General features: G+C 36.1%; 1 protein-coding gene across 10 annotated transcripts in view; it reads right to left on the reverse strand.

The window, feature by feature from the left end:
* Positions 1-23,225, reverse strand: part of UBR3 (ubiquitin protein ligase E3 component n-recognin 3) — a 109,419-nt gene that overhangs the window by 53,160 nt on the left and 33,034 nt on the right. For 8 of the 10 annotated variants that reach the window (XM_061342829.1, XM_061342810.1, XM_061342779.1 and 5 more), the window contains 16 exons: positions 20,574-20,753; positions 19,822-19,955; positions 18,295-18,381; positions 17,622-17,687; positions 17,444-17,533; positions 16,495-16,623; positions 16,358-16,410; positions 15,732-15,865; positions 15,097-15,184; positions 13,579-13,718; positions 10,217-10,313; positions 8,489-8,630; positions 5,704-5,808; positions 4,700-4,873; positions 4,440-4,469; positions 2,561-3,021 (listed from right to left, as the gene is read on the reverse strand). In XM_061342829.1, the coding sequence (XP_061198813.1) occupies positions 2,561-3,021; positions 4,440-4,469; positions 4,700-4,873; positions 5,704-5,808; positions 8,489-8,630; positions 10,217-10,313; positions 13,579-13,718; positions 15,097-15,184; positions 15,732-15,865; positions 16,358-16,410; positions 16,495-16,623; positions 17,444-17,533; positions 17,622-17,687; positions 18,295-18,381; positions 19,822-19,955; positions 20,574-20,753 (2,110 nt within the window). The remainder of the gene's footprint in view (positions 1-2,560; positions 3,022-4,439; positions 4,470-4,699; positions 4,874-5,703; positions 5,809-8,488; positions 8,631-10,216; positions 10,314-13,578; positions 13,719-15,096; positions 15,185-15,731; positions 15,866-16,357; positions 16,411-16,494; positions 16,624-17,443; positions 17,534-17,621; positions 17,688-18,294; positions 18,382-19,821; positions 19,956-20,573; positions 20,754-23,225) is intronic. The other 2 variants (XM_061342803.1, XM_061342795.1) reach the window with 1 other exon arrangement.

The raw sequence follows: 23,225 nt of genomic DNA on the forward strand, positions 1-23,225 counted from the left end.
CACCTTAAAACCCAAAATACCTCTGCCCATTTATCTGTCATGTTTTACTGCCAGCATTTCTCAAAATAACTTCTATTTACAACGATCCTAAGATTCATTATTCTGAGCATCATACCAGGGCATTCATTAAACCTCTTTTTATTTATTCCTCCCTGGGAATTTCTCAATACACGCCTTGACTGAAAGCAGGGTGACTGTAAATAGAGGCCTTTAATAAGAAGACATAAACAAACTCTGACAGATTCAGTACAGCTCAGTACTGTAATTTTCCATGATGGCCCATGGGAGTATGACACTGCAATTGAAAAAAATACTGCAAACAGCTCAAGCTGCATTACGGTTTCTATGGCAACAACCCATTGCCTCAGTGATGCCAAATACGTCATTATATGTTGAAGTACCCAAAAAAGGGTGATCACTGAACACTCGCAGTCTACTCTGTCTTCACTAACACAAAACTAGATATGAAGGGAAAATAATAACAAAGGAGGAATAAAAAAGAATGTAAAAATTGTCACGCGGTTATATGAGCACTGTCCATGTATGAGATTAGTCATTTCAATTATCACACTGTCCACTAATGGGTCCCCAATGCCATTATGAATCTGGGAGAAAGAAAACAATCACTCAGAACAACAAAGACGTGGAAACATTTCTTTTCATCATTAAGCTAGCCCCAGAACTTAACTGAAAACATAAAAGTGCCCACAACTGATCTTTGAAAATATCACATCCTTTTTAGAGGGAAAGGAACAACCTTACCCTTTCTATATGAAAAGTTACATGATTCATTGATTCCCGTCCTTCTCCCACACATAAATCCAGCACTACTGAGTACCACAATAACAAGTAGGTGTCCAAGATGTAGCTGTGTTTTATTTAAAGCAGCCATTCAGTCTGGCATTTTCTGAAAGAATTTTACACACTAAACCTTGACTATTTTTCTCATTCACTGAACTATTAGAAGGGATGTTGAAAATCATTAACTGCACACTTGCAAGAAAAAGGAATAATTTTACTTTGTACAGTATGTAACTTATAAAAAATATTAAATCTCCTTTTCATGTTTAATTTTCAAGTACAGTGTAGGTCTTGGACACAGAGAGAATTCAATGAAAAAAATGTTTTCAAGTAAGAATGGTAGGATGAACAAAGGTAGCTAATCTAGAAATCAACTGAGCCAGATGGCTGCATGTTTATAGAACCAAATTTATAGAACTGTAGTCTGGTTACATAAACCATTAATATGCCAATATACTGCATGGACAAAGTATACTATTCTTGTCCATTCCAGCTTGTGCTCTGTCTCTACTTCAGTTCGTGTGGCAAGCACTCTGACTTGACACTCTCTACACTCCAATGTTCTAACACTAACCACAATCCTCTCACTTCAAATGCATTGTTCCAGTTACCAATCTCTTCCCACTCTCCTCTCCCTGCCTCCAGCCAACTCTTCTTTCCGGCTGGCTCTATTACATGCCCCCTGAACGCCAACCTCTCACTCGTACCTTCCAGGCATTTGCATTCCTGTTCCTCCTTCTCCTATCAACTCTCAAAACTCCTCCCCCATAACGATTTTCACTAAAAATTGGTTCTCTCATTTGCTATTCCTCGCTGAGTATTTCTGCCCTGACACCCCAGTTCTTCCCTATAATCCCCAACTTGCCAGCTTGAGTCTTCCCACGTCAAATATTCATTTGACCCGGCAACTTGCCTTTGCTCACTATTACATCAATCAGAAGTTTTCTCCTCCCAGTCTTCAGCTCTGCTCCTACCAGTCCTAGTTTTCACCTCTACTTCTCTGCTCTGGTTGCTGTCCTCTCTTTGATCTTCCACAGGACGCACTTGCCAACACATTTGTTAAAAGCAGAAGAGAATCAGGCTCTCAGCATTCAGTTTCAATACACCTAGCAATTTGGGTGCTCTCAAGACTCCATTATGCACCAACCTCAATCTTGAAATTGTCTTTTTTCCCAAAAAAAATTTCAGCCCAAGCTAGGCACCAGGCATGCAGGTCTTCAGGGCACATCACAAGAAAACAGCAATATAATTTAAAAAAGTTTAAAGACTATTAAAAATGGAAACCAGAATTTCAAAACTGAACATACAGAACAAGCACACAAAAGGCAGAATTACCAAAGCCACATATATTAAACAAACAAAAATAATAATAGTGTGATATGTCCATGTGAATGAACAAACAACATGAAATAAATGTCTAAAAATGTCTAACTCATCTTGAGGTTAAGCCTCAAAAGTTAACACAAACTTTATTCTTCACCTTTGTATACAAGTGGTATACATGACAACACAAAGGCTGACTATGTATATAACATAAAATCATTATGAAAATTTTCTAATGTAAAGATCGAATTAGCAAGGTGCACGTTCTTCCTCAATACCCATGTAAAACATGTATATTCAAAATGGCTAAAGAAAAAGTAGAATTAAGACATTTTTTTCATAAGCAATTCCTGCAAAGGCCTAGAGAGAGATTTGTGAATAGATGCATAACACACACTGCCCTTCTACTGCCCCTTTACTTTGTTATGAATGTTACCTTTCTTCTTTATCCAAAGTTTTCTTCTCTGCAGAGCTGATCTTCTTTGGTGGTACAGGAGGTGTCACCTTTCTGCATATCTCTTCAATTATACGTTTATTCAATCTGCTCTGTACAGCAGCTTTCAATAAAATTCTTTCTACTGCTGTCATTCCATCACCATGAGAGTATCTTGGAATTTCTGGGTGGATTAAAACATCCACATCATCTAGCCATGGAGGATAGTAAGAGTTTTGTTTTCCTGAGAGTTTATGATGCAATTTGATCAGCAAGGACAGAATGCTTTCCTTGACCTCTAGAATGGCTGTGGTTAGCTGTGGAGTTGCTCCAGGTGCAGACCATTTCATTGACGTTTTGGGCCGAACCACCTGATTTGCCTCAGTGGTGTTTCGATTGATGATCTCTTGAAATTTCTTCCTGCGTTCTGCGACCAAACTGAACACTTGAGCTGTCCCCGAGTTCTTGGGGGAAAAGAAAAAAAAAAAGATTACAATGTTTAATTTTCAAAAATACAAGTATAGACAATACACATTTATAAAACTATAAAAAATATTTTAAGCTAGGAGGAAAAGCACGAAACATTTGAAGTTTCCTTTCCCCTTCCAAAAAGCACTGGGTTTTGGTATAGGAAAAGAGTAAGCCCACACACCATGTTTTTTATGCAAATCTGTAATAGCTGCATAAATAGCCAGGTACAAAATGAAAATGTCATTCATACCAGAACAAACAACAACTGGCTTTGCTGTAGTCTAACTCAGAAGTCTGTTTTCCAAAGAAATATTTCCTTACTTTTTCTAGAATATTCATAACTTCTAGAATTTTCATTTAATTTCAGTGTCCTTATTTAAGCCTACTGAGCTCTGCTGCACAATGCAACTCATAATCCACAGAGGTGAACACAGGTGAGCCCACACATACCCACAGGCACTATCCATTTTGTGTAGGTTTATTAGTTGAGATGCAGAAGCTTGCTGTTCAAGATACATGAGCATGAGTGTAGTTACATTAATGACAGAGCCCTGTTCTATCTAAACTAACCTGCTTTCAGTTCCAAATTAAGGGCACATGGAAGAAACTCACACATATTGAATCCCTAGCAGAGATGTTTCCTCAGTATTTTGAACATGAAATTCAGAATGCTTTACATCTTACCCTTCTCAGGACTCTGACCAGCCAAGAGACATCAAATTCTTCAGAGATCAAACATAAAAATGGGATTCTGACAATCACCCCCCACCTACCTTATGTTCTAATCTATTTCATCGCAGCTACCTAATTTTTGATCTATTTTTCTAGCATTAACATGCAAAAGAAATATCCATTATGTTCCACTAGGTCTGGCATACAGTAATAGGAAGTGCTGTATACAAAAGTTTTCCTGACACAGAGGCGGTATTATCAACTAGATATAAATTTTTCAGGATCCCACTGTTTACATGTTCATTTTGTTTTCAAAAAAAAACCCAAAAACCCAAACCAAATAAACTTGCCATTAATAATTTTAAATGCACTTTCAATGTAAGGTTAAAAGTTCTCTAAATTCAGGAATGCTAAGACTACTCTACATTATTAAATGTTAGTAATATCTTGGCAAGACAAAACGGGCCTAAACACAAAGCTCAAGCAGTAAGCTATCAATGATATTTTATATTTGATAGAAAGCTTTTATTTCAAAATATGTATTAAAAATTAAGAGCATTTCGTTGTTTAAAAATCTACTACCTAAGATTACACTCAATAATATGAAAAAAGCATGAGTCCTTGCAATATGAATTAAGAGGAAATTCAGGAAAATTAGATTTCACTGAATGTTAAGGTGAGCACAATTAAAGCCATGTTGCTAAGTTGATTGCTTAGAACAAACTGCACACAGATCTACCTCTCTCTGGAGGCTCTTCCGCCTTGAACTCTGGTAGATTGAGGACAAAAAAAAAAGAAAAGTCATTAAATACATCATTTGCAAGGAGGTATCATTTGAAATAACTTCTGTTTCTGTTATCAGTACACTCAAAAGATTACTGGAGAAAAAAAATTTCCTAAGCAATTCATAAAAACAGTGAAAAAAAACTCCTAACAAAAAAGACCAAACAGGAAATAACTTAAACTACTCTGGAAAAAATGGTATTTGTATATACTTACTTGCGATGAAGCTAAACCATCAGAACTTGTACTTGCAGGTGGCTCCCTCTTCACCTCTGGAGCAGTTTCTGGCACTCTTACTCGGACATAGTTAATGAAGTGACGCATATTAGAAACCAAGTTACTACCTGGAAACCAACTATCATGGCAACGCTCTTGACCACCTGCAGATTCCTAAAATAATAAAGAAAGAAATATACTTGCTTTTATATGTTACAGTAATTCATGTGGGTTTTATAATTGCATTACAGAGGCCACCATCTCTCCATGACACAGGAACAAGTATGCTGAACATTATGTATCTCATTAGAGCTGATACACCTCTTTAAAATCATATGACTGAAGCCAACCATGAGGACTACAGGCCTGCTAAGTACATAGATCTGTACATTTGGTTTTAATATAATCAAATACAGACATCAGACCTATGTAACAGAAGTAAAAGGAACTACTCGGAGAAATCCAAAGCTGTACAATCTAAGATTAATAAAAAAAAAAAAATCCAAACTATACAAAGTCAATCTCTGAAGGAGAAAAAAAGTTGCAGATCTGTAGTCATAAAAGCAATATTAAACAGCAGGAAAAATTAAGAGAATCTGGAATCACGAAAATAATGGCTCTTTATATCCAAATTCTCATCAAAAGCATGTTAAAACTTTGGCTAACTGACATATTCTACAAGATACAGACTTCAGCAATAACATGCTCAGTGATAAATATTTCAGTTGAAAAATCCAGATATTTTAAGCAAGCTTCATAATCAATAATTTTAATTTTTTTTTTGCATCTAATTTCATGTACTAATTTACAGAGTAGTAAAGATGTACCCAATCTGTGTTACCAGGTTATATATACAGAAACTGTTGAAAGTTTCCTCCTGCTTAAGTAAAGATGTTTTATTCCATGGTAAAATTATAATTTTAATAAACATCTATTTTTAAAGAACATGGAATCATTAGACAATACTTTTATATTTTAATGAAAAAGACAGAATTTATTCTTACCTCTTCATCTGACTCCTGTTCTGGAGAATTTTCCAGTCCCAGCTCAATCAAATACAAAACCATGCAGAGCACATGTTCTGATAAATTCTGATGATCCATTAATATCTAGGGAGTGAGGGGGGGAAAAAAAGAAAAAAAGAAAAAAAAGAAGACATTCACATGTTAGAAGCCTCCATCTTTGAGAGTTTCACAATCCCTATTACAAAAAAAACAAAACCCAAACCCCAAAACTGGTAAAAACCTGATGGACAGCTCTAACAAACTAGATGGTAAAGAAAGTAGCTCAGTATACTACCTACAAATAGTGCCTCAGAGCATGACTTTCCAGGTTAGCCACACTAGGAAAGGCAGAAGAATGTCTTGAGTCACATATACTGATTTTTGCCTGGATTTGGTTTGGTTTGGTTTTTTTTGTTTCTATCATGATACACAAGTATCAGTTAAAAAAGAAAAGACCGGAGAGGCAGAACACAGTAACACCACTTGCTACCTCAGTGTATTCCCGGTTGACACTGAGCACCAATTCTAGCATGTAAAATAGTTTTATTTTTGTTGCACAGTAACACTTTCTAAGCCCTATCATATGCACAAAAATATGGTTAGGAAAAAATTATTTTCAAGAGCAGTGAATTTCCTATGCAATTTCCTGGAATACCTACTCTGAAACATCAGCAGGATATTTTACATTTCGCTCTTGTTATGACTGAACGCTCCAGCTCAATACCTGATTATGCTATAGGATTAAAACAAACAAACAAAACCCCAACATAAACTTCCAAGTAAGCCAAGAATAGTAGCAACATTAATATAGCTCTTCAATAATAGCAATGGAGCACTACTACAAAATAAGATGTGGATGAGATGGATCAAAAACAGTGCTGTATTTAATAGACAGGAAATCATTATTCCACTCAGTCCTTTAAGATTCGACTATACCTAACTTGCAAAAGTTTCCTGGATAACACACTTCCTATCCCCAGGTTTTATAATTATTTTTAAGATTACTAAAAATTATTTTGAGATTTAGAAAAAATTGACCTTTGAGCATCACCACAACAGCAAAATTTAACTTTACATCTTTCCAATCAAACAAACTTGTACTTTCAAATGGTTGCTAGCTCAAGCTGCAATTTAATTTAACATCAAACTGCCAGATAAAGCCACACAGATACCACTACTGTCAGGTACAAGCAAAGAACTGCCCCCAGCCTCCCCTCTTCTTTTTTCACGTGACTAGTCACCAGAAGGCCTTTACGTCCTAGTCTTATAAGCAATGCCTAGATAACTGGAAACACCAGAAGGGTTAACATTAATTTAGTTCACAACCATCTTCACATAATCCTTTTTAATTATAAATACTGAATAACCTTATCTTGAATTTAATAAATTCCCGTATCTTTCTTCTAACACAGCTTTCAATGCACTGAGAGGAAGAAGCAGTGCTGCTGAAATTAAAAACCCAAACAGCTTTTCTCTTGATAAAAGCTTCTGATTTAAGGGAAAGAAAATGGCAAGAGCGTGCAAGTTGCCAAAAAAGAGGATGACAAAATATGCTGAAAATTTCATTGTAGACAGGCTACTACAGAAATGAGTATTACTCATAAGAGGATGGCATTAAGGAAAAAGGAGAATTAGTAGTAAAATAGTAACATTTTTATACATTCTTTTAAGGGAGTTTTTTGAAATTACACTAGTTACAGCCAAACCTACAGTTTACTGAAGTAATTAATGTGAAAACAATAAGAAGCTCTTGAGATAAACTCCTTTTCTGACATAAAGGTGAAACCTGTTGAATGAATTCAGGTAAAATCTTAAGTCTTCATTCATTTCAACGGTATACTGACAACTTACAAGATACTTTACTAGAGAAAGAAATCAGCTGTAACAACTCATGGGAATAAGCACAGCTGTTTATAAATAACACATTTTTACTATATTTTACAAAAAATATTTTCTATTCAACTGAAGTTTAACAGTGAAATGAAATGAGCTTTAGGGGAGCTGGGAGCACTTAAGACAGCACAAAAGGAATGTCTGCCCAGGAAAAGTACTACTTAATCAAACCACTTCTTATAGGCCCTCATCTGCATCTGCAGCACAGTGCTGCGAAAACACTTTCAAACACAAAGACACATTCAAAGTTTTCTGATGAATGTACTCTTCAAGAAGGATGTCCTTCTCTTAAAAAGGGCAGCCAACTGCCAAAGACAAAACAAACACAATTTAAAGGCATCAATTAGTCCTGAAAAACAAGTGCTATAACATTATCAAAAGCCAGAACTGTGCCTGGGAAGTGATGTTAGAACCAACTGCAGTTATGAGGCATATCTGCCACCGAGGATCTAAAGCCATCAAGACTGCATATATTTGAAGAGGCTGCTGATGCCCTGAAGCACTGCAGTGGGAGCCAAAGTAACACTACTCACACCACTATGCTCCCTGGAACTATCAAGAAGCAACAACTCAAATAGTAACTCTGACAGTTAAGATAGCTTTCCACAGAGTAGAACTGCTAATCCACTGGGGTACCTGATTTAGTGTATATATATATATATATATATATATATATATATATGAAATAATCATTCATGAAATCATGAAAATGGTTGAAAAACATCATCATACTAGACTTGGAAAACAACCCAACCAATCAACCCACCAACCATTATATCAATTTAAACTTGACTACTCCAAATGGTCTATTCAAGTATCATGCTTCTAAGAACTCCTGTTCTGAAAAAAAACAGAAATAAGATACTGAACTTAATGAGAATTATGACTGTACCTTATAAAGAAGTGTGAACAGTACAATGTGCAGAGTTTTACAGTGCAAAAGCTTTATGAGACCTTTGTAACTTGGGTGCAGTGGTGTTCTCTTCTTGTAAGGAGGCCATGGGTTCCCAGGGAATTTACCACTTTGCTTTAAACTGTTGAAAGAAATGAGACATATGTTAAATGCTACAATAATGTAGACAACTGCCACCATTACAGATAATTACCCTGCATTCTTTTTGTTTAGCCTGACTTTAGAATTGATGAGCATTTCTAAGGCAGCATTCCAAAACCAGGAATACATACACAAACTGAAGCCATTCTTATTTTTCTGTGGATTAACACTGATTTAAATGACCTTTATTTATAAAGTTAAATGAATTTTCAATTACTGCTATTAAATTAAGCTATGAATTTAAGAATTCTATTTTCATTCTAAGAGGCACATCAAAGAGGCAGAAAACTTTTCACCAATATCCATGTTAGTCAGACACTGAACATAGAAATCTCACATCTGTAGGAATGGATTACAGGCAATACCAGGAAACTCCGAACATAGAAATCATAGAATCACAGAATGGTTTGGAAGGGACCTAAAAGTTCCAACCTCCCAGCCATGGGCAGGGACACCTTCCACTAAGACCAGGTTGCTCCAAGCCCCATCCAACCTGGCCCTGAACATTGCCAGGGATGGCGCAGCCACAGCTTCTCTGGGCAACCTGTTCCAGCTCCTCACCAACCTCATAGAGAATAATTTCTTCCTTATATCTAATCTAAATTTACTCTCTGCTAGTTCAAAGCCATTTCCCCTTGTCCTGTAACTACATGCCCTTGTAAAAAGTCCCTCTCCAGCTTTAACATTGGCTATAGCTGACAGTACCAGTGTTACCATATCTGTGAACTTAAATATTAAGTGTTAAGTTCAACATGGACTCAAATTTCTAAGGAGCTGGAATCCAGTTCAGTAAATAATGCAGTTATTCAACAGAACATTACTCTATTCAAAATTCCTTACAATGTACATTTATGATGATCCTTTGACTTAATGAAATGAGCAGAGGGGCAGAGGATTATTTCACAAAGTTTATTATACGGGCTTTTTAACCTTGTTTTTTACTCCCAAGGTGTGTAAAAAAAGAGACAACCAAATTAAATTACCTGAAATCAAAATCTATAAGGATAAGAAGCTGTAAGGGATGGAATGTTAAGGATTAAGGGATGTAAGAATTAAGACCAAATAATGTTGCTTCTTAGAACTTAGGAGAGCTCCACAAATGTTTTTTCCCTGTATTTAGATCAGTATTTAATTCACCTATGGTTTCTGCAATGGGGGAATACACAGAAAAACACTGTCTTCAGTATTATTTCAAAACACAGAACACTGTAATACTGTGCTTCATGTACCTAAATGTAAAATAAAAATAGGTAAGGCTGCTTTTTTTAAGTAATTTGTAACTGATTTTTAAATACTAACTTCTGGTTAAGTATTTCATCTGTGATGGCATTCACTACTTAGCCTGTGGAACTTCCTATGTATTTCTGAATATTTATGGAAGAGTAACAGGCTAAGCTAACCGAAGCCCTGATACTGCTTCTACATTTATAAACTATTTACTCAAGGGCAAACCTGAGGCCTGAAAACACTGGCACATGATTAGTGCTACCAGACAGTGAAAACAAAAATATTATTGTGCAATGAGCAACAACAGGATGTTACATTTCTAAAAAGGATCCAACTTACAATGCTGTGTATCTGTCCATTGCAGACTGCACATCTCTACGGTAAACCGTTCGAAGTATTACCATGACCGGGTCGAATTCTTTATCCCAAACTTCAGCTGTTGTTTGAAAGAAGTTACATGTCAAAATTCTCTTTAAAGAACTTATAACTTATTCTAGATTCTCTTCTTCACTAGCTTTTTATAATAATTTCTGAAATGAAGTACAGTAATATTAATAATTATTATTAATAATACTTACTGAACTAATAATTACTAGTATTGATGGTCAGAACAGTATCTTTGGTGAAATTTTTATTAGCTCCAAAACAAAAATAATAAATTAACAATCTATTAAGGCAATAGATCTTTTCTGTTAACAAGTTTTGTTTTACTTTATCTTTTTCCTTTCTGTTATGTAAAAATTTGCAACGTGGGATAAAACATAAAAAGAAAAGGAAGATATTTCTGGTAAACTAACAGTTGCAATATATGCTGAGGATATTAAAAAAAAATCAAATTAAATTTAAAAATTAAGTGTATTTATCCAATTGTAAGTATATGAAGGCAGTACCAAAAACCACCTTGCAGTACGCATCTTGTTTTGCTCTTTTTAATTTGTAAGAAAAGTCTTACAACATTTTTCGTTTGGTACTTGATAATCATAAGCCCTCTTGAAAACAGGAAGAGTGCAGAGCACTTAGCATGTAGGTGATATTTAACTACTAAATGCAGTGAACCAAATGACTACAATACAATTTTTTGTTCAGTCTTGAAAATGGCTAACCTTCCTCTCCAAAAACAGTTATGACCAATCATTTACAAACATGCCTTTTAAAACTAAAACCTATGTGTTATTTTGGCATTAAAATCTTCATTATCTCTGTTTAATTCAGTAGCTCTAAAGTAACATGCAGACTGGCTTTTCAGAGCAATCATAAACAGGAAAGTCAAAACAGACTACAAAGATATCCCATTTAACCAATTATTTTTTTTATTTACAGGTTATTTAATAAAATAAAACTAAGTTTCCAACTTAAAGCCAAATTAAGACGTTCATTCTATTAATTGTTCTGAAGTCCTTAGCTCTGGTAGCACAGCAAACGAAGGCAAGATTCAACGACCCCATAAAAGGAAGAAGAAACCCAGTAGGTACAGAATTTTAGCTCCACCAGCAGGCATAACACAAAACAAGTGCTTACAATATTCTTTAATGTTTTCCCAGGCAAAACTAAGCAGCTTTACCAGCTTTTGAGATTAAATTCCCCCAGGTGGGAAGACAAGCAGTCTATCCTCCTATTAACCCCTGCTATTGTTAGCAGTTCTACAGATGCACTCATATGGTGCTGAGAGAGAACACTTAGCATAGTTTCCACTATGTATGAAATACGATCAAACTTAGCTTGCAAAAAACACATTTTTTTCTGGACATAGTTTACTACTGCAGTTTGAAACACAGACCAAGCTTGTTTGGGCTGCTAGGTGCACAACTAGGAAAAACGACTAAGAGACCATATAGGGAGTATTAGAAAAGCACACACTTAGCACCTTCAGCACACAAATCCACAGATAACAGGAAAAACTATGCCCTGTTCTTCAAACTGATGGTTCATTGAGGAGAATCTGGGACTTTGGTGATCGTAAAGTAGATTTTTCCCCTAAATTTAGGAAAGCCAAGGATTAGGAGAAATGGATCTCTATGTGACTTGCTTAAAGAGTGACAGGCCACAAACTACAATTCTTAAAAGCAACTGGAGTATCATCATTCTTTTTGGGAACCTATATAGTCTTACAAAGACTGTAACGCTTAAAAGGCTGTAATACGCAAGAAAACCATACTGGCTTTATTTCTGCAGAAGCTCTTTCAGTTTTGTATTACTGTAAGAAAAAGAGATTTTACACTGTGCTACAAATCACTTCAGTATTCACTGCCATAGATGAGATTTAAAAAAAAAAAAAACCACAAAAAAAACCCCACACTTTAAGATAAACTATCTACTCCAGAGGTAAAACACGTTAAAAGAACCCAAATATAAAGAGAAAACCCCAAAACTCAAAACCAAAACCAAGCAACCAAAACCAACTATAATGCTCCCTAAAGTTTTGTAGTTGAAAATCAATCTTATTTTTTTTTCCTTCACAAAAAAGACCAGCATGTCACAAGCTCAAGGAAAAAAACAGACAGCACATAAGGAAACACAGTTTACATTGCATTAAAATAAACTTCTTTTAAATACACAGGTGTTAAGCTGCCTAATTATACATCAAGGAACTAGAACAAATTAATTCCCAAAAGTGAAGTTTCACAAAATTACCTCACTGGTTGCTCATTTGTGTACAAAGTGAGAGCTTGGCTGACTCATCAATTTCCCAGTACAAAAACTAGCGAACAAGTTAATTTGAGAACTAATACTGTACTAACAAAAACCAAATCCACAAAAGACCACAGCCTACAAACCAAATGGTTTCAAGATTGTCAGACCAAACCCTGCTAGTTCTCAAGGGAGGTACACAGGGGAGGAAGGAGTTAATCCCTTCAGCTTTGCCATGAGCTGAAGCACAACCAGAACACATGGAGCATTTCAAATTCCTACAGGCTTATCTGCTCAGTGACAGGAAACACTAATGGAACACTGAGTTGCTAAGTTTTTCCTCTCCTTTGATATACCAATATTGTATTGAGTTCAATTTAGATGATGAGTTGGCTGGGGGAAGAAACTTGTCATTTTTGTGCTGTATGCACTGTAGAATTACAGAACAACATTCTGTAACCTGTCCAGCTTGAACTTTGTTCTAGACCCTCACTATTGACTAGGAAAAATGTTACAGTATACCAAGATAGTTAAGCAATGCAAAAGAATGAATTACATATCATGGTACCTTTATTAATGAAAATGCAGAGAAGTTCAAAGAGTATCTTTGCAACTGACACCTCACTAGTGCTAACAGTTGTAGACTGAACAATGTAAATCAAGACTTTTCTAAATCCCATGAGTAATGACATATGCAGACCAGTGAAATATAAATAACAGTTTTTCAGTTCTCCCTTTTCCCCCTGTTTTCTAAGGATACTCAATTAATATGAGATGCTCATTTTCACTCTAGATCAAAATAAAATTATTAAAACCTACTAACAGTCTTTAGCAGTGCTCTTCAACAGAAGAGACAGACAACCATGAAAAAGTCAAAACAAATTTTGTGGGATTTTGGTGGTGGTAGGTTTGGGGCTTTTGTAAGGAGGGTGAGGCAGGATTTTTATTCATCAGTTGGGCTTTTCATTCATCAGTTGGGCTTTTCTACTTGTTGGTTTGTTTTCTTAAAAAAGAAACCTCTGGATAAGCATCTTACCACCGAGTATTTTACAAGAGGACACTGGTTACTGTACCTTTAGGTGTATACATTCCTTGTTGCATAGAACCTCCGGGTTCGAAAACAGGAGCTTTAAAATCAGCAACTGCTGATAAGACCGACTCAAAGCTTAAGCTTCCTGGAATAATACCACTTTTAGGATTGGGGTTTTCTGGAATGTAATGTTTGTGTTAAGGAAAGCAGTACACAGCATCTTGCTCCCCTCTTGACAATTTCAGCCACTCATTTCAGAGGCTACGTTTCAGCAGTGCTCTGTGTTTACCACAAGAGGTCTGTATGCTCCAGCTGCTACAGAACAATAACCATTAGTGAAGTGAATCAAAGCCTCTTAAACACTAAACTTTTTAAAGCAAGCCAATTGCTACATGCTTGGCTGAAGAGAATTATTAAATGAGAAATAAGAACTGCTACCTGTAGTGTATATACTTTTTTATACTTGCCCTTATTTACTAACACTTTGGATCTCTTCATAGCAAGAATATTTTACATTTACAGCCAAATGCAGTAAATAGTTTGGGATCCATAAACACACTAAGTAATTCTCCATTTTGGTTATTTCTCATTTTTGGTTATTTCTCATTTTTGAGAGCAATGCTCAAGTGACCTACAGGCATTACCCCAAATCACAAGCAGCAATTACAAATAAGGAAACGTGATTGCTTGTAGAAATTATTCACTTATTTTACAGAGTTAAGTGAACCCCTTTAAGTGATCTGCTTATTTTACATACTTAGGTGATTGTGTCACTACATGGTATAGCAATAATAATTCTTGTAACATATTTTAAATTATCTTCTTTCTCATCTTTATAAATTTCTAGTATTAGGGAATTATTAGGGATAGCCCTAATAATTAAGGAATTATTAGGGATAGCCCTATCTCTGGGCGCTTTTGGGCAATCACCAAAATCCATTTGCCTACAAAGCCTAATACACTGATAGCAGCTAAGACCGGAGCATTTGTATTCAACTGTTTGGGAACATGAACCATATTTCACTTTGCAGAAAGACTGCCTAGATTTTGTTATTCTTCAAGTAAGGTGCTTCCCCCATGACATACGCATTCCCCTCTCATTTTAAAGCAGCATTCAGAATTGCTATTATCTGCATTTTTAGCTATTGATAGCAAACGCCAATATAGCATATAGTGGCTGCTTTTTATACTGTCATAAAATTAGCTACAAACGAAGGCTCAAATCCGGATAAGGTGATGCTTGGCTAAACTTTAAAAAATACTACTGGAAAACAGACTTATCACCTCACACCTAAAAGACTTTTGTACTGTTTAAAAAATAATAAAAGAACAGTTCAGCACTTTGGATCAGTATTAAAACTATTACGATCTACTGCATATTTTGCAAGAAAAAACAAAGTTGGAGCAAATGCCTTTGCTGATAAGTACATGCAAACACAACTTCACATGATTTTTTATAACTATGTAAGCTGAAAACATGTTGTTTAAGCTCAAAAATCCTACTACTATCCAGGTACCTGTCATTCTCATATGTGCACATTAATTAATATATTCCAAGGATATAAGATCCAATAATGAACTGTGTGTCCTGTCATTCATACAGAGTTGGGCAACCATCTCTGCTCTGAGGATCTCATCATCTGTCATTCCTAGAAGGGTAACATTTTAAAAGCCATTAAAATAATGTGATTTTAAAACACACATTCAGCTATACATTTATCATTAAATGCAAGTTAAACTTGATACAAACATTAACAAATTTTCAGTCAGAAAACATAGGCACAAAGTAAACCTGCTGTCTTTCTGAAAAGGATGATCACATATATAAATCGCCCACTTGTATTAAAGGCTTTTCCCCTGAATTTCTACGTATTATCATAGAATTGTTTGGGTTAGAAGGGACCTTAAAGTTCATCTAGTTCCAACCCCCTTGCCATGGGCAGGAACACCTTCCACTAGAGCAGGTTGCTCCAAGCCCCAGCACTGCCACGGATGAGGCAGCCACAGCTTCTCTGGGCAACCTGTTTCAGTTTGTCTCACCAACCTCACTGTAATTCAGTAAGTGGCAAAAATGAAACCAAGTATCAAATGCTTTAATTTACTATGTGATTAATCAGCTTCATGGTAGCTACTAAATGTTGAATATAAACAGGCATGCTATTTACATACAAGTATTCCTAAAGCAGCAATTCTTACCTAAATGTAAACGAAGACTTAACAGAAGGACCAAAAACGTTAAGGCTCCTTCCAACATTGACCTTTCATGCTCTGAATCAAGAACTGTATTTTGATGCTGTGATGCCATTGTTAAGAGATCTACCACCTTAAATCTACATAGGAAAGAGTGAAGTTATCATTCTCCAACATTAAAACACCAATATGAAATGTAACAATAAACTCGGGATTCCATTCATTCAGCAACCCGTAATTAATACAAACTGAAATGCATAGTGCAATGCATCATACAAACATACAAGAAAACACTCTTTTTTAAAATTTGGACTTTTTGTTTAATTATGGAATGTGCCATTGTGATATTTATTCTACAGGAAAACACCTTACATGTATGAATATATAAAAGCTAAAGCAAGTAAATCTGTTCTCAAACCCCAGTTTTATTCAGAATCAAAAGCCAATCCCATATAAAAACAAGGATATACCTTGAGATACCTCTTTCAGTAGAGCCCTTAAGTGTTAGTTTTGGCTAGGCACAGTTGCACCACTGAAGACGTGTACCAGTTATGCCACTTTTCTCTCACATGGAATAAATTAGTCAACAGCTCGTACAACACTGAACAAGAACATTCATCTTTTAACCCTACCTTTCAAAAACAGATGAAATAAAATAATCCGGGTCCAGCCTAGAGGCACAGACCTGTGGAAAGAGAATAAATCCATTTGATTCAGCAGTTCATTTGTAAACAAGCATTGGCTTGGCTTCTCAGAAAACATAACTTACTTGCAGCAGATAAATGTCAGGATCAATCATCGAATTGCAGAAATGAGACTGCACGTAAGTCATGGCCTGCCCTTTAATTTGTAGACCATTTCTAACCCACATATTGCTGTGAATTTCAGAAAGACTTGCCTGTTGAGGGAAAATAAAATAAAAAGTTACAAATATTTCAGGAATATTCAGCTATTCAGGCCAACATTATCAAATCATCGATATATTATTACACATAGATACATACACACTACTTCTTCATACATAACACCTTTTTTATACCAGCATACTTCTGGAGAGTGAGGGATGAAGAGGAACCCCTGCAAGTTTATGAAACATATACTATACTTTCATATAAAAGCATATTTCAGACACAAAAGTTATCAAGGCCAATGAAGTGATTTATGCATTTATTAAAATGTTGAAAAGTACTCCAAAAATGAAGGCAAAAATGTTAGATATAAAAGCAGTGATTACAAATACTGCTCATTACCACTGACATACAAATAAATACGAATTGTAAATCTTAAAAAAGTGGTACAGTGCATCACTTCCTGAACTCTTTTTCAATTTAAGGTAGGAAATTTTCAGCTTCAGGTTTCTTCTCGACTTGCACTCCTTTGGTAGCTATTCCATAAATATGTAATTCCATGTTTTCAAAGGGTCGGTTCTCCTTAAACTTTTGAAAGTGCTATAGTGAGTATTATTATCATACTTGTCAGAGTATGATAACTAACACCACATATTTAATTTTGGAAATAGGGAAAAAAAATCCTAACTACTCAGTATATTCTAGCTGTTATCGTCACATATTGCTTATTTTGATATTCCCCAATTAAGACATACTCGCCCTTGTTAAATACTTACAAATACGTTTAAGTGACTAGGATTAAAAGAATCAGACAGCAATTGTTTTTTGTTATATACCTCTACATCTGCAAAGTCAGAAGTCTGCCTGTACCTGAATCTGAAGTGGGTGAATCATTAGTTTCATCAGCATCTCCTGATCTGGCAAGATTGTATCCAGATCTAGTTCTTGGCATTTGACAGCCTAGAAACAAAAGCAAGCATACACTTTACGGAACAATCACACTCAACAGGGAATTTCCACCATCTGCATGACTAAAACATGTGCTTACCTTACTTAAAAACATGGCAAAGTAACGGTGCAATGGTAAATGAAAAGTAACTTGGTTAGGAGCTGGCTGAAAGCAAAATAAAGATATTTTAATATCACATATTAAAAAGAAAAAAACCACACACCTACAAGTGTCTTTTTCACAACCACCATGAACAGTATCTCACATGTCTACATTTCACGGTCTTAATTTCCACTAACTTCATATTAGTTCATTCCCTGCACTTCTTAATGATTCATAAATTTCCTTAGTCAGACAACTGTAGTTAATAGCTTACTAAATCCCCAGTAGGTAACTACACTACTATGATTGAGTATCACTTGTTAAAGTGGCAAAACTGCCTCCCACTACCGTATCAGAAGAGGACTTCTGTTTTGTCACTGCTTCAGCTCATTCACTGGAGCAGTAGTACATGAATGACAATGCTTTTAAGACTCACTGTTTAAGCTAGCATCAGCAAATCTAAATCACCAAGAACCTACAAGAAACAATCCTAGGATGTAACACTGCAAATATTAACTACAAACTAATTTCAGCGTGGCAATCCTTTTTTATTCAGTACCTAGAACTATTATTTAATTTAAGGCGGTGATGAAAAAGTAGGGAGTGTATCACCTCTGAAGTTTAATCAGATTTTCACAGTACTTCACTTAAATTCATTTGGGATATTTACCTCATCTACAAAGTTGATAGCATCAAACCAGTCCTGAAGCGCTTCAAGGCAGTATCTGACAACATTTCGTGTGTATTCCTGTGTTTCCTGCAGTAAGAGAAACCAGTGTACCACATGAGCCAAAACTGTTTTAAGTAAGCATCACTGTTTTTCTATTAAAAATGATTGCATCATATAACTCTCTAACAGTGCCCTAAAAACTGTAATATATTTCAGATTAAATCATGAAATCGTTATTTCAAGACTAGAACTATACATTGTCCTCCAGGAGAAAAGCAGTGATACGAAGAAGGGAAGGCTGTGTGGGAGCTAAAACGATTTGCTCTGTGAGCTGAACTTACAAAGCCTGACTTCTTAATGGACTTTTCCTTTAATCTTCTCTTCCCCCTAAACATAAGACTCCAGACCTGCCTCACAGTCTTAGCATATGTATGACACATTCCTCAAGCAAAAGCCAGCAGTGCTTTAGCCAGCCAGACACTGTGCAAGTGCTGACTGGCTCAGACACCTTTTTCATCAGGAAATACAACAGCCACACTCCCATCCTGCTGCTCCACCCTCCATGGTGGCCAGGATCTGCTCTCCTGTGGGACGCGGACTGGAATCTCTTCCCACCCATCAGGTTTCAATAACCAAGTACATTAAACTATGAAATTTCTAAAACACTTTCAAATTTACTGAGAAAGAGCAAAAGATTTAAATATGGTGGTGAAAACACAACTGACAAGCAGACAGATAGAGCAAGGAATCATGCAGGTTTTAAAAGGCAGACCCTTCCCAATCTTAAGCTAAAAAGAAGCAATGCTTCAAAAAGCTAAAGTTGTAATTCAGTTTTCAAAAGATAGTTTAAACTTTTAAATTGATATATTCATAATGTGTCAGCATAACTTACATCACAGAAAGGCTTTTGCAACTGCCTGATTTAAACTGTATCTTAAAAAGCTAATTTCAAAGGTATCGATTTAATAAAAAATAACTAATTAAAAGCTTTTTCACCTGTTAAGTATTCCTGTAAGCTAGTGGATTTGTACTATAACTTACAGTCTAGCAAATAGTAGCAACTCTTTGTTTTAGTTAGGAGACCGTGAGATGTGAGAATCTATGAGGCTTTCATCTCAGGTTGTTAGTAAAATACCACAGACCCATAAAATCTGCATCTCCAATCATAACAGAGCACCTATTCACAGACATAATCAACATTATAATCGCATTAGGATGACATATATCTTCTTTCCCACTAAACAAAGACAGAATGACTCAGAGACATTTATCACATTATTCCATATATACAGTCATATAGAATGACAGTACCCATCCTGATCTTGTAGTCCCAGTTCTGGAGACAATATATCAGGTACAAGCATGAATTCTATAATCACTATACACAGGGTTTCAGTTGATCACAGTATATTTGGTAGAAAAAGACAGCAAAACCCAAGTCCTTCCAAACACAAAACAGACAGACCTTTCAGGTTCAACAAGTCTAGAGTAAGCCATGAATAAAACTAAGAGAAATGTTGGTCTTACCCTAACTTTGCAGTGTGACAGAAGACCCCACATTGGCTGCGCACAGGCTTCCAGCTCAGCAGCAAAGGCAGCATAGTATGTCTGTGATTCAAACTCCACATGCTCATTTAATTCGCGTTTATTTAAATTCATACCTTCGCAGATTTAAGCACAGTTATACAACCAAAATATTGAACTAGGACTAAGTGGAATGCATTGTCTTAAGTATTATGCATTCACACACACCATAAGACAAAAAAAAAAAAAAAAAAAAACCAAACAACCCACAAAGTGTACCAATCTATCCCATCTAGCAGCAGAATAATGGATAAAGTATGAGAACAAGCATCAAAGTTTGAACAGAAATAGAGCAGAAAAGAGAAACAGCTCTTGGCTGGCTAGTAACTGCAGTCCTTGCTGTTCAGATGACATTAACATGCACAGATTGATTTACCAAATATTTAATTCACCAGTAAAACACCTCAAGCACAAGTTACGATTTGCCCTTTAAATACAACCTGAGAATTCTGACAGCATGCATCTCAGTCAAGTGTGATGCAATTGCTCTTTAGTCCACACAAGACAAACATCCATTAGATCATTTTCAAGTCTACCTGCTTTCTAGAATATACTGTTCCCTTGCAGGAATACAGATTTATAAGAATACTAATGACTTACATATTTACATACAGGTCATTGTAAGGATTTTGCTACTGCATACATTAAGCTGTCTTAAGATCCTTGTATTAGTACTGATTATCAAAGTCACATACCTTGAAAGAATGATACAAAATTCATCCACGTTACCAGAAGGCCATGATCTTCCAAAAATTTCTTTGCCACACTTTGGTGTGAAAGTATGTTTATAAAATCACTAACCAGGGGCCAGTAAGTATTATTCTTCAGTAGTGCTTCCCCACAATTTACCACAACATGTAAACTGTTTTCTTCATCTAGATGCAAAAAAAGAAAAAAGAAAAACCAAAATAAAACAAAAAGTATTTATTTTCCTTCTTGTAGTTTTAAAATAAAGTTATTATACCACATAATGCAAAAAATAATAATTAGGATTTAATGTAACATTGTGATCAGACACACAGAGAGAAAACTGCAGAAAAGAAGAGTGGTTGTTCTGTGGTACCTGAGTCTGTTTTCTCATCACCGTAAGATCTACTCAATGGGAGACACACACACTTTGAACAATATTGCAAGCTTGGAAAAGCAGTGCATTAGTAAAACCATCACAACTACGCCTCCTTTGAATACTCGCAAGAAGCATAAAAAGACCAAGCAATACAATTCCTATTACGAACATCTGAAACGCATTTTGATTTTGACACACTTCCAGCAGGCGAGCTACCTGACAGCATTCAGACAAGAATCTAGTGTTGAAACTTATACTGGCATGTTAAGTCTGAGAAGGAGAGCAGAGAAAAGCATTTCCACTCTGAAGCTGGAACTCAAAGAGGGTTTATGCAGCTTTCCAGATATTAGGGCAGGACAAGGTTCCCAAAAGAAGAGGAGAAGACATGGGTGGTGCAGGGAGTAGATATCTTTCCTCCCCCCAAAATATAGAAGTACATTCTCCATGGCTGTCAAACAAACCTCTGTATTCGATTTTCATAAGAGGGACACCTGCAAAGACCAGAAGGGTAACAGGACTGGTCCCAAATTCACAGTCCAAGAGAAAATATCTTCCAGCACCTATCTGTCAATTGCTATTCTATTTCAAGTGAACAGAATCAAGGATCTTGCATCTGATGATCAGCCCTGAGGATGGCTTTTGCCCAGCTGAAATACACTGAAGGACCCTTGTAGTTACTCTTTACACAGTGAAAGGGTCATAACTACAGCACAGGCACAGCTAAAGGACTGTTACTAAGAGACTCCAGTCTCCAGCTGTTGAGGCACATCTGTATCTGAAGTGGCTCCCTTTGGTACATATGAAAGCTTTTTTTCCTGTTCTTTGTTGTGACTACTGAAGAAAATACTTCTTTTTCCCCCTCTTTCTCTGAGTTTCTTTTGTTGGTTTACTGGTAGCAGGGGAAAAGAAAAACCAACCTAAAACAAAACAACAACCAACAAAACAAAAAAAAACACAAAACCAAATTCCTCTCTTACCTATTATGCCAACAGTTTTCTAACTTGAACTCATACAATATTTTGATCTTGAGAAGTTTTACTTCCCAAGAACACAGCAGTCTGAAAAATGAATGAGATTTCATCCTGAAAAACACACTGCCTGAGTTACACACAACAGTGAATAGGTATCTCCTTGTTACCATAAGTTAATACAGAGCTCCAGGTCTTAAGACTGACTCCTGTCTATTACACTGAAGCACTGGAAGGAACAGGAAGCCAGAAGTGCTCTGCAGAGCTTCTCAAACTTCTCTGCCACAGTTGATCAAATACGCTTTCATCTCTCTTGTTATGTGGTACATCTGTGAAGAAAGAAAACTAGGTCTTGTTGCTGAATGGCCTGGTTCACATGTGCTCACATAGCCTGTCCAAGAACAGGGTAACATCTTGGCTGTCTTTGCTTGAACCCACTGAAGGACTCTTCAAAGAGCCAACAGTAACATGTTGCTGATTCTCTGCCTGAGTATAGGCAAGACAAATCCAGCAATACTTCAGACTGGCAGTGGCATTGCCTCTTATCCAGAATACTCTACAAGCCAGGGTTAATGTAAGGTCAAAGAGGTGGGTTTTTTTAAAGGATGAACCATTACCAAAACAAATTTTTCCTTGGGATAGAAATTCTTCTCACATAAAAAATTCAAGAGGAGTAAAATGCTGGGAGAGTGGAAAAAATCTCTAAGACCACAAGGACATCAATCTTCCTAGGGAGCTAGTTTTAGCATCTGCACCCATATTTCTCCTCCTCATCCTTTCACATCACATGTGAGAGCAGTAATCTGAACTAGTAACGCTTTCAAAGTTGGTATCAACACAGCTCCTAAGTCAACTCTCTTTCATGAAAACAGTTTGTCTCTTAGCATCCACAAATACCCTTCATGAACTGTATACTTTTAACACGTGTCAGCTATACAAAAGACAATTAGGATCTGTGAGCAATACAAACTAAATCATCTGTACCAGATACAATTCCAGCTCCGTGTTCTCCATGTTCCTCTCCAACATATTTTCTACACCTAACTATTGTCTGGATTTGTAAACTTCATCTCATTCAGATACTAAATGACCTACTTGCTTGCACTAGCTGCACAAACACAATTCTTCACAATTTATCTCACTAGCACAGACTTCTAGCTACTGCCAGCATCACGAGAGATACCTTGAATTGAACACAAGATACAAGCCCACAGGACTGCAAAAGAAGGACACTGAGAATATGAGAGCAGAGGGAAAACCAATAAAGTATTTTGCATTTTTTTTTCTGTCAATTTACAGTATGTCCAACCCCT

Source organism: Neopsephotus bourkii, unplaced genomic scaffold (assembly GCF_033783945.1).
Source record: "Neopsephotus bourkii isolate Nb327-2 ecotype Australia unplaced genomic scaffold, CSIRO-AGI_Nbou_v1 NB_196, whole genome shotgun sequence".
In the NCBI taxonomy this organism is placed as follows: domain Eukaryota; kingdom Metazoa; phylum Chordata; class Aves; order Psittaciformes; family Psittacidae; genus Neopsephotus; species Neopsephotus bourkii.